Source organism: Cyclopterus lumpus, chromosome 21 (assembly GCF_009769545.1).
Source record: "Cyclopterus lumpus isolate fCycLum1 chromosome 21, fCycLum1.pri, whole genome shotgun sequence".
Classification (NCBI taxonomy): Eukaryota; Metazoa; Chordata; class Actinopteri; order Perciformes; family Cyclopteridae; genus Cyclopterus; species Cyclopterus lumpus.
The window spans coordinates 2,377,181-2,389,680 of record NC_046986.1 but is presented as its reverse complement, the minus strand read 5'-3'; the positions used below and the strand labels follow the sequence as shown (position 1 = coordinate 2,389,680).

Genomic DNA, 12,500 nt, shown 5'->3' with positions numbered 1-12,500 from the left:
GAAGAAGACCAGAAGAAGAGATGGGATGAAGTGCAGAGGAAGAAGAAGAGAGGAAGAAGAAGACCAGAAGAAGAGGAGATGGGATGAAGTGTAGAGGAAGAAGAAGACCAGAAGAAGAGATGGGATGAAGTGTAGAGGAAGAAGACCAGAAGAAGAGATGGGATGAAGTGCAGAGGAAGAAGAAGAGAGGAAGAAGAAGACCAGAAGAAGAGGAGATGGGATGAAGTGTAGAGGAAGAAGAAGAGAGGAAGAAGAAGAGAGGAAGAAGAAGAAGACCAGAAGAAGAGGAGATGGGATGAAGTGCAGAGGAAGAAGAAGAGAGGAAGAAGAAGACCAGAAGAAGAGGAGATGGGATGAAGTGTAGAGGAAGAAGACCAGAAGAAGAGATGGGATGAAGTGCAGAGGAAGAAGAAGACCAGAAGAAGAGGAGATGGGATGAAGTGCAGAGGAAGAAGGAGAGGAAGAAGAAGACCAGAAGAAGAGATGGGATGAAGTGCAGAGGAAGAAGAAGACCAGAAGAAGAAGAGATGGGATGAAGTGTAGAGGAAGAAGAAGAGAGGAAGAAGAAGACCAGAAGAAGAGGAGATGGGATGAAGTGCAGAGGAAGAAGGAGAGGAAGAAGAAGACCAGAAGAAGAGATGGGATGAAGTGCAGAGGAAGAAGAAGAGAGGAAGAAGAAGACCAGAAGAAGAAGAGATGGGATGAAGTGTAGAGGAAGAAGAAGACCAGAAGAAGAGGAGATGGGATGAAGTGCAGAGGAAGATGAGACAGGAGGAAGAAGACCAGAAGAAGAAGAGATGGGATGAAGTGCAGAGGAAGAAGAAGAGAGGAAGAAGAAGACCAGAAGAAGAGATGGGATGAAGTGCAGAGGAAGAAGAAGAGAGGAAGAAGAAGACCAGAAGAAGAAGAGATGGGATGAAGTGCAGAGCAAGAAGAGAGGAAGAAGAAGACCAGAAGAAGAGGAGATGGGATGAAGTGCAGAGGAAGAAGAAGAGAGGAAGAAGAAGACCAGAAGAAGAGGAGATGGGATGAAGTGTAGAGGAAGAAGAAGAGAGGAAGAAGACCAGAAGAAGAGGAGATGGGATGAAGTGCAGAGGAAGATGAGACAGGAGGAAGAAGGAGGAGATGATGGATGAAGTGCAGAGGAAGAAGAGGAGACAGGAGGAAGTGCAGAGGAAGAAGAGGAGACAGGAGGGAGAGGAGACAGGAAGAAGAGGAGACAGGAAGAAGAGGAGAGGAAGAAGAGGAGAGGAAGAAGAGGAGACAGGAGGAAGTGCAGAGGAAGAAGAGATAAGATGAAGTGCAGAGGAAGAAGAGATAAGAGGAAAAAGACCAGAAGAGGAGACAAGATCAAGTGCAGAGGAAGAAGAGATAAGATGAAGTGCAGAGGAGGAAGAGGAGACATGAGGAAGAAGAGGAGACAGGAGGAAGTGCAGAGGATGAAGAGGAGACAGGAGGAAGAGGAGAGGAAGGAGACAAGATGAAGTGCAGAGGAAGAGGAGACAGGAGGAAGAGGAGAGGAAGAAGAGGAGACAGGAGGAAGAGGAGAGGGAGGAGACAAGAAGGAGGAGACAAACACAACTAACTTCTTTCATTTGATTAAATATGACGTTCCGTGCAGAATGAAAACAAGTCCAGCAGGTTTTAATAATAATAATAATAATAATAATAATAATAAACTTTAATAACTGCTCTGGACTCTTCAGCTCGGACTAAAACAAATAATATATAATAATAAAAAGCTGAAACACGTACTGCCCGTTGCTCCATGTGTTGTTTATGAAAACCAAGAGAAAGAAACAAATAAACAGAAATAAAACTATTTAATGAAGATAGAAACCTGGAGGAGGATGATGTCATAGTGATGTCATGATGGGAGAGGTGAGCACCAGCAGGTAGACACATACGCACGCACACACACACACACACACAATGTATCGGTCATGCACATTATAAAGTATTTAAAAACATTCAACATTCATATTTACAAACTGCAGGTTTCATTTCCATCGTTTGGCTTCCTACATGAAATAAAGAGAAGAAACAACTCGAACGAAGATGATGAGGATGAGACGAAGGAGACGAGGAAGAGGATGAAGAGATGAAGAAGACGAGGAACAGATGATGAAGACAAGGAAGAGATGAAGAAGACGAGGAAGAGAGGAGGAAGAGGATGAAGAAGACGAGGAAGAGATGAAGAGATGATAAAGACAAGGAAGAGATGAAGAAGAGGAGGAAGAGATGAAGAAGAGGAGGAAGACGAAGAGCAGCACTGAGGACGCTCTGCTGGATGTTTTATAAAAGCCGACTCCAATGAGGTGAAACTGTGTCGTGTTCTTATTTCCTGAAGTTCTGTGGTTCCGATTCTCCTGGTTCCGATTATTCTGGTTCTTCTAGTTATTTTGGTTCCGATTCTCCTGGTTCTGATTATTCCGGTTCTGATTCTTTTGGTTCCGATTGTCCCGGTTCTGTTCTTTCCGGTTCTGATTCTTTTGGTTCCGATTGTCCCGGTTCTGTTCTTTCTGGTTCTGATTCTTTTGGTTCCGATTGTCCCGGTTCTGTTCTTTCCGGTTCTGATTCTTTTGGTTCCGATTGTCCCGGTTCTGTTCTTTCCGGTTCTGATTCTTTTGGTTCCGATTGTCCCGGTTCTGTTCTTTCTGGTTCTGATTCTTTTGGTTCCGATTGTCCCGGTTCTGTTCTTTCCGGTTCTGATTCTTTTGGTTCCGATTGTCCCGGTTCTGTTCTTTCTGGTTCTGATTCTTTTGGTTCCGATTGTCCCGGTTCTGTTCTTTCTGGTTCTGATTCTTTTGGTTCCGATTGTCCCGGTTCTGTTCTTTCTGGTTCTGATTCTTTTGGTTCCGATTGTCCCGGTTCTGTTCTTTCCGGTTCTGACGATGACTTCGGTTCTTTTCTTCATCACTGAATCATTTCAACGTTTACGTCTCGTGAGTATAAATAAATACAAATAGAAGCTATTGATTCATTTTCATAGAATCAGAACCACAAACAGGAAACCAACAGGAGATATTACAAAATAAAAGCATGCTTTAAACATTTCTTCTTATTGATTAGCAGGTTTCTGACATTCTGATGAAAAAACATCTTTTGATTGTCTAAAGATTTCATTTTCAAAATAAATCGAACAAAGAAATAAAGTGAAACATAACAGATTATTAATCCTCATGGAGACATCAGAAAACAGTTTTTTAGCCTTAATGACAGATTAATACACTTAATAATCAGTTCTTAGTGTTCTGTCCTTTTATTCCTCCCATCAATCACACTTATTGATTCCAGAATGGAGTTTGGTGCAGCAAAACCTTTTCAATAGTTCATCTGAAAAACGACTAATACCAATAAACAAGATAACATATTAAATACAACAATAAATCAATTCAACGGCCGTCAAACATTTCAATCTTCTAAATATCTCAGTTTCTTCTCCACAAGGCGTCTTATGAGAGAAAAGAGGATCAATATATATATATATATACACACGTGTGTGTGTGTGTGTGTGTGTGTGTGTGTGAATATATATATATAAATATAAATATATATATATATATATATATATATATATATATATATATATATATATATATATGGAAAGACACACATACACTCAGCAGTAGTGAGACATTCAGAAGCCGTTTTCTTATTGGCATCATTTAGAGGAACAAAGCAGAGTTTATACTCAATATAACGTCTGCCCAGGAAGTCTTTTATTTTGTAATATAAACAGGAAGTGAGGTCAGAGATCAGTGTGGCTCACCCTGCGGAGAGAGACCCTCTGCCAGCCGTCCTCGTCAGTCTGCGGGTCACCTGACCACCCGACGGGTCACCTGACCACCCGATGGGTCACCTGGCCACCCCTGCCCTAAGGGAGTCCAAGCTCCGTCCTGATTGGTCCTCGGCCTCTAAGGGAGTCCAAGCTCCGTCCTGATTGGTCCTCGGCCTCTAAGGGAGTCCAAGCTCCGTCCTGATTGGTCCTCGGCCTCTAAGGGAGACCCAGCTCCGTTCCGATTGGTCCTCGGGCCTCTAAGGGAGTCCCAGCTCCGTTCAGATTGGTCCTCGGGTCTCGTCATAGACTCGACTCCTTTGGTGGGTAGTCCACGTTGGTTACCATGGTGACCACCGTGACGATGTCCTCGGGCCCCGTGACGCTGGTCTGAACGATGCGTTCCTGAACGCAGCCGGCCGACAGTCGCGCTTCAGCCTCGTGGTCCCAGCACTCCTCGATGGTCTCGCACAGCACGGCCAGACCCTGCAGAGACCAGCACAAACTACACCGTCAGGGACACCGCTCAGGGTGGGATTTGCATGGCGTGGTGCATGATGGGTAATGTGGTCCGGCTCACCGTGTGTTTCTGCCAGCACTCTCTCAGAGTCGGCCTCAGCTTCTTGTGGACCACCACCTCCTGCATGTCCTCCAGAGACGGATGCTGACCCACCTCCTCCTCAAACGGCAGCATGTACTCGTCCAAAGGACCTGGATTAGAGAGAAGGGGGACCATCAGAGACCACAACAGAGACCACTAGACCTGCATCAGAGAGAAGGGGGACCATCAGACCAAGTTGGGACAGTGTCTCACTGGTTCCACAACCAACACACGTGTGTGTATGAGTGTGAGGGGTCCAGAGAGGGGGGACGTGGATCCAGTCTCTACCGGCCCCCCTCCAGTCTGGGGGTGGTCTTACCGTCGGCAGCTTTGCAGCGCGAGGCGAGCTCCCACAGCACCAGACCCACAGCGTACATGTCGATCCTCAGAAAGGCGTCTCTCTGGAAGTTTATGGCCCCCTCCAGGACCTCCGGGGCCATGTACCTCCTGGTCCCCACCTGGACACAAACACACGGGGGCTGAAGGTCTGGACCAGGACCGCTGCACATACTGTACACACACACACTCTGCACACACACACTGTACACACTGCACACGCACACTGTACACACACTGTACACACACACTCTGCACACACACACTGTACACACACTGTACACACTCTGTACACACACACTGTACACACACACTGTACACACTCTGTACACACACACACACTGTACACACACACACTGTACACACACACTGTACACACACTGTACACACACTGTACACACACACACTGTACACACACACACTGTACACACACTGTACACACACTGTACACACACACACACTGTACACACACACTGTACACACTGACAAACTGTGTGTAGTAAACACAGTGTGAGCTCTGTACTACACACTCTTTGTTCTCCGGTGATCCCTGACTGGTTGTACCAGTGTCCTCTGGAGGGCTCACCTGTCCGTGTGTGTCTCCAGGTGATTTTCCAGCCTCAAATCTGAGAGCGAGGCCGAAGTCGGCGATGCAGGCGGTCAGGTTCGACTTCAGCAGCACGTTCTTACTCTTAAAGTCCCTGAAGAAACAAAACAGAGTGAGACTTCTCTGACAGGCGTGTGTGTGTGTGTGTGTGTACCTGTGTGTGTGTGTGTGTGTGTGCGTACCTGTGTGTGTGTGTGTGTGTGTGTGTGTGTGTGTGTGCGCGTACCTGTGTGTGTGTGTGTGTGTGTGTGTGTGCGTACCTGTGTGTGTGTGTGTGTACCTGTGTGTGTGTGCGTACCTGTGTGTGCGTACCTGTGTGTGTGTGTGTGTGTGTGTGCGTACCTGTGTGTGTGTGTGTGTGTGTGTGTGTGTGTGTGCGTACCTGTGTGTGTGTGTGTGTGTGTGTGTGCGTACCTGTGTGTGCGTACCTGTGTGTGTGTGTGTGTGTGCGTACCTGTGTGCGATGGCGGGCTTATGTCCGTCCTTGTGTCCCGGTACGTCTTCGTGCAGGTAGGCCAGACCTCGAGACATGGACTGAGCGATGACACACAGGTCAGACCAGGACAGGACGTTGGCCTTCAGGTAGTCCGTTAGAGAACCCTGAGGACAGAACACGTCACATGACTTCCTGGTGTCACACAACATCCTGGTGTCACACGACACACTGAGCGAACCCGAGAGAAACTGATCCAAGATCAGAGCTGCACCTTATCTCCAGAGTATACAGCTGATCATTATCCATCTAAGAACCACGTCATGTTCCTTTGTGTGTGTGTGTGTGTGTGTGTGTGTGTGTGTGCGGTACCTTCTCGTGGTAGGCCGTGATGAGCCACAGCTCCATGTCCAGGTGACTTCCTCTCTTCTCTCCTCCGATGAACTGCAGCAGGTTTTCATGTCTCATTCCGTTCAGGCTGAAGATCTCAAACTCGTTCTGCCACGACTGTTTGTCCTGAAGGTCAACAGAAAGACAGAGGTCAAAAGGTCACGAGCTGTGACCCTCAATACAGTGACCTACGGACTGAATTCATGTTCCCAATGTGAACTCAAGAGCTTCTGGAGTGTCCGTGTGCACAGACCTGGATGGGGAAGATCTTGACCGCGACGTAGTCCCCGAGCAGCTGAGCCTTCCACACGCAGCCGAAGCGCCCCCTGGCTTTGACCTCCAGTAACTGCAGTGGCTTCTGGCCCAGCAGGGGGGAGGGCGGCAGAGGGCCGGGGTCCTGCAACACAAACATGGAAACCACATGAGTGAGTGCAGCCGGTCTCACCCGGAGAATAAAAACACGATCGATTGTGCGAGGACTCCGAGTGCTCGCACAATCGATCGTGTTTTTATATTTCTTTCTAATATCATGTTTGCTTTTGGCTCGCATTTCGGTCTCCATGACAACGTGAAACAGGTGAGCAACGATACTCAGTCTGTCGACCATTTGATTGACAGTGAGAGCTCAGCGCTGTATGTGATCACAAAGGTTCTTTATCTTCACTGACGGAGTAAATACCTGAAGTAGAGCTGCAGACGCATCAGAGTCACTTTAACCCCATCAGGGCTGACAGCTGACTGTGACCTCACCTCAGACTACATTGTAACCTCAGAGATTACAATGTAACCTCAAAGACTACAATGTAACCTCAGACTGCAATGTAACCTCAAAGACTACAATGTAACCTCAGAGATTACAATGTAACCTCAAAGACTACAATGTAACCTCAAAGACTACAATGTAACCTCAGAGATTACAATGTAACCACAGACTACAATGTAACCTCAAAGACTACAATGTAACCTCAGACTACAATGTAACCTCAAAGACTACAATGTAACCTCAGACTACAATGTAACCTCAAAGACTACAATGTAACTCAAAGACTACAATGTAACCACAAAGACTACAATGTAACCTCAGACTGCAATGTAACCTCAGACTACAATGTAACCTCAAAGACTACAATGTAACCTCAGACTACAATGTAACCTCAAAGACTACAATGTAACCTCAGAGATTACAATGTAACCTCAGACTACAATGTAACCTCAAAGACTACAATGTAACCTCAGACTACAATGTAACCTCAAAGACTACAATGTAACCTCAGAGATTACAATGTAACCTCAAATACTACAATGTAACCTCAGACTACAATGTAACCTCAGAAACTACAATGTAACCTCAAAGACTACAATGTAACCTCAAAGACTACAATGTAACCTCAGACTACAATGTAACCTCAAAGACTACAATGTAACCTCAGAGACTACAATGTAACCTCAGAGACTACAATGTAACCTCAGAGACTACAATGTAACCTCAAGGACTACAATGTAACCTCAGAGATTACAATGTAACCTCAGAGATTACAATGTAACCTCAAAGACTACAATGTAACCTCAAAGACTACAATGTAACCTCAAATACTACAATGTAACCTCGGACTACAATGTAACCTCAGACGACAATGTAACCTCAGAGACTACAATGTAACCTCAGAGATTACCATGTAACCTCAAAGACTACAATGTAACCTCAGACTGCAATGTAACCTCAAATACTACAATGTAACCTCAAAGACTACAATGTAACCTCAAATACTACAATGTAACCTCAGACTGCAATGTAACCTCAGACTGCAATGTAACCTCAAAGACTAAAATGTAACCTCAAATACTACAATGTAACCTCAGACTGCAATGTAACCTCAAATACTACAATGTAACCTCAAACACTACAATGTAACCTCAAATACTACAATGTAACCTCAGACTACAATGTAACCTCAGACTACAATGTAACCTCAGAGACTACAATGTAACCTCAGAGATTACCATGTAACCTCAGAGATTACCATGTAACCACAAAGACTACAATGTAACCTCAGACTGCAATGTAACCTCAAATACTACAATGTAACCTCAAATACTACAATGTAACCTCAGACTGCAATGTAACCTCAGACTGCAATGTAACCTCAAATACTACAATGTAACCTCAAAGACTACAATGTAACCTCAAATACTACAATGTAACCTCAGACTGCAATGTAACCTCAATACTACAATGTAACCTCAAAGACTACAATATAACCTCAGAGACTACAATGTAACCTCAGAGACTACAATGTAACCTCAGACTGCAATGTAACCTCAAATACTACAATGTAACCTCAAAGACTACCATGTAACCTCAAAGACTACAATGTAACCTCAAAGACTACAATGTAACCTCAAAGACTACAATGTAACCTCAAAGACTACCATGTAACCTCAAAGACTACAATGTAACCTCAGACTACGATGTGACCTCAGAGACTACGATGTGACCTCAGAGACTACGATGTGACCTACAATGTAACCTCAATACTACAATGTAACCTCAAAGACTACAATATAACCTCAGAGACTACAATGTAACCTCAGAGACTACAATGTAACCTCAGACTACAATGTAACCTCAAAGACTACAATGTAACCAGTCTACAATGTAACCTTAGACTACAATGTAACCTCAAAGACTACCATGTAACCTCAAAGACTACAATGTAATCTCAAAGACTACAATTTAACCTCAAAGACTACAATGTAACCTCAGACTACGATGTGACCTCAGAAACTACGATGTGAACTACGATGTGACCTCAGAGACTACAATGTAACCTCAGAGACTACAATGTAACCTCAAAGACTACCATGTAACCTCAAAGACTACAATGTAACCTCAAAGACTACAATGTAACCTCAGACTACAATGTAACCTCAAAGACTACAATGTAACCTCAGACTACAATGTAACCTCAAAGACTACAATGTAACCTCAAAGACTACAATGTAACCTCAGACTACAATGTAACCTCAAAGACTACAATGTAACCTCAGAGATTACAATGTAACCTCAAATACTACAATGTAACCTCAGACTACAATGTAACCTCAAAGACTACAATGTAACCAGTCTACAATGTAACCTTAGACTACAATGTAACCTCAAAGACTACCATGTAACCTCAAAGACTACCATGTAACCTCAAAGACTACAATGTAACCTCAAAGACTACCATGTAACCTCAAAGACTACAATGTAACCTCAAAGACTACAATGTAACCTCAGACTACGATGTGACCTCAGAAACTACGATGTGAACTACGATGTGACCTCAGAGACTACAATGTAACCTCAGAGACTACAATGTAACCTCAAAGACTACCATGTAACCTCAAAGACTACAATGTAACCTCAAAGACTACAATGTAACCTCAGACTACAATGTAACCTCAAAGACTACAATGTAACCTCAGACTACAATGTAACCTCAAAGACTACAATGCAACCAGTCTACAATGTAACCTCAGACTACAATGTAACCTCAAAGACTACCATGTAACCTCAGAGACTACAATGTGACCTACGATGTGACCTCAGAGACTACGATGTGACCTACGATGTGACTTTAGAGACTACAATGTGACCTACGATGTGACTTCAGAGACTACAATGTGACCTACGATGTGACCTCAGAGACTACAATGTGACCTACGATGTAACCTCAGAGACTACGATGTGACCTCAGAGACTACGATGTGACCTACGATGTGACTTTAGAGACTACAATGTGACCTACGATGTGACTTCAGAGACTACGATGTGACCTACGATGTGACTTTAGAGACTACAATGTGACCTACGATGTGACTTCAGAGACTACAATGTGACCTACGATGTGACTTCAGAGACTACAATGTGACCTACGATGTGACCTCAGAGACTACAATGTGACCTACGATGTGACCTCAGAGACTACGATGTGACCTACGATGTGACTTTAGAGACTACAATGTGACCTACGATGTGACTTCAGAGACTACAATGTGACCTACGATGTGACTTTAGAGACTACAATGTGACCTACGATGTGACTTTAGAGACTACAATGTGACCTACGATGTGACTTCAGAGACTACAATGTGACCTACGATGTGACCTCAGAGACTACGATGTGACCTCAGAGACTACGATGTGACCTCAGACAGTAAGCACAGCCACTGCAGGAACACAGACCTGCTTATCAATCATGCATCTGCTGATCAATACATGGAGACAACAAAAAGAATGAAGATAAACAAAATGAAGTGTCAGAAAAGCAAAAAGGTGTGTTAAGGTAGAGAAAGTCAGGCTGGAGGATAAAGATGCAAAATCAAAACCAGAACAGGAGAACAATACAACGATGGCAGTAATGAAACAATGCAACGTTTGATCTTCTTACCTCGATCATTATATGAAAGGCGTGCTGAGAAACAGTTTGAGACAAGAAGAAGAAGATGAAGAAAAGAAGACAGCAGACAAAGAACAGGCTGAGTCACTGGAACTGAGAGTTTGCTGTGATTAAGACACATTTTAATATCTTTATATATCAATATCAAATTATTATTATTTACTGTTACATATCTGACAGGTCAAGAAAAACAGGTAAAGGTCTCTGCAGGTCTAGTTCTGATATGCAGGTAAGGGTCTCTGCAGGTCTGGTTCTGATATGCAGGTAAAGGTCTTTGCAGGTCTGGTACCAATATGCAGGTAGAGGTCTCTGCAGATCTGGTATGCAGGTAGAGGTCTCTGCAGGTCTGGTTCCGATATACTGGTAAAGGTCTCTGCAGGTCTGGTTCTGATATACTGGTAAAGGTCTCTGCAGGTCTGGTACCAATATGCAGGTAGAGGTCTCTGCAGATCTGGTTCTGGTATGCAGGTAAAGGTCTCTGGAAGTCTGGTTCTGATATGCAGGTAGAGGGCTCTGCAGGTCTGGTTCTGATATGCAGGTAGAGGTCTCTGCAGGTCTGGTTCCGATATTTAGGTCAAGATCTATGCAGGTCTGGTACCAATATGCAGCTAAAGGTCTCTGCAGGTCTGGTTCTGGTATAACGGTAATGGCTCTGCAGGTTTTTTCTGATATGCAGGTAAAAGTCTCTGCAGGTCTGGTTCTGACATGCAGGTAAAGGTCTCTGCCGGTCTGGTTCTGACATTCAGGTAAAGGTCTCTGCCGGTCTGGTTCTGACATGCAGGTAAAGGTCTCTGCCGGTCTGGTTCTGACATGCAGGTAAAGGTCTCTGCCGGTCTGGTTCTGACATTCAGGTAAAGGTCTCTACAGGTCTGGTTCTGACATGCAGGTAAAGGTCTCTGCCGGTCTGGTTCTGACATTCAGGTAAAGGTCTCTACAGGTCTGGTTCTGACATGCAGGTAAAGGTCTCTGCCGGTCTGGTTCTGACATTCAGGTAAAGGTCTCTGCAGGTCTGGTTCTGGTTGGCAGCCTCTGATATTTCTTTTGTGGTAAAAAGGTGATTTTGATACACGGTTTAAACGTTAGTGGAATCTAAAGAAGAACTTCACAACGATGGACAGGGTCACATAGTTGTGTGTCATCTGCATATTAATGAACGTTGTGTGTGATGTTTATGAACACATGAAAGGTCTTCAATTGATCCCTGTAAGATAGAACCAGTCACCACGATACAGTTAAAAGAATAGTTCCGATGTTTTGTAGTGGGTTTTTACAAAGTACCGCTGCCTCGATTGTTGTTTGTGTGCGTTATTGTGCGACACACAATAAACACGAGGAAATAACCGGCAGTGGCAGTGGCAGACACACAACTTCCTGTTCAGGCGTCTCTGAAAGGAGAGCATAGACACTGCCCCGTCACAAAGAGGTGAACATATCCTAAACATAGCATTAAACTATGTTATGAGAGATGAGATCCACAGCAGCACATCGACGGTCCTCCGGTTCCGCAAAGCTCCACACACATCCCAACTACCACTTTTCCTGTGTTTGAGTGTGTGTTTGCGTGTGTGTCCGCACGTGCGTGTAAATATGTGTGCGTGTGTCACCTGCGTGGGCACCAGGACAGGTGGGTAGGCCAGTTTGTGGTGTCGGTACATCCAGAAGGAGAACAGGACGATGGCTGTGAGAGCCATGATGGGAACCAGTGAGTACATCAGACTGGTGAGCACCGGGGTCTTCGGAGGCACCGGTTCGTTCGTCGCTACGCAACAGAGAGGGGAAAAAGGTTATAAAAGTTACAATAACATAACAACAACATGGTGCATACAGATGGAAATGTGGTGATTTAACACAAATAAAGTTATTCTATGTCTAAGAAGGTCATAATATGAGCACACACACACACACACACACTT

General features: G+C 44.5%; 1 protein-coding gene across 1 annotated transcript in view; it reads right to left on the bottom strand.

The window, feature by feature from the left end:
- Positions 1-2,867: 2,867 nt before the first annotated feature.
- acvr2aa (activin A receptor type 2Aa) overlaps positions 2,868-12,500 on the bottom strand; it is a 15,843-nt gene continuing 6,210 nt past the window's right edge. The window contains exons 4-11 of the mRNA XM_034561443.1: positions 12,192-12,346; positions 6,399-6,542; positions 6,128-6,271; positions 5,777-5,922; positions 5,302-5,416; positions 4,699-4,837; positions 4,359-4,489; positions 2,868-4,264 (exon numbers count right to left, since the gene is read on the bottom strand). Of these exons, the coding sequence (XP_034417334.1) occupies positions 4,082-4,264; positions 4,359-4,489; positions 4,699-4,837; positions 5,302-5,416; positions 5,777-5,922; positions 6,128-6,271; positions 6,399-6,542; positions 12,192-12,346 (1,157 nt within the window). The 3' untranslated portion in view covers positions 2,868-4,081. The remainder of the gene's footprint in view (positions 4,265-4,358; positions 4,490-4,698; positions 4,838-5,301; positions 5,417-5,776; positions 5,923-6,127; positions 6,272-6,398; positions 6,543-12,191; positions 12,347-12,500) is intronic.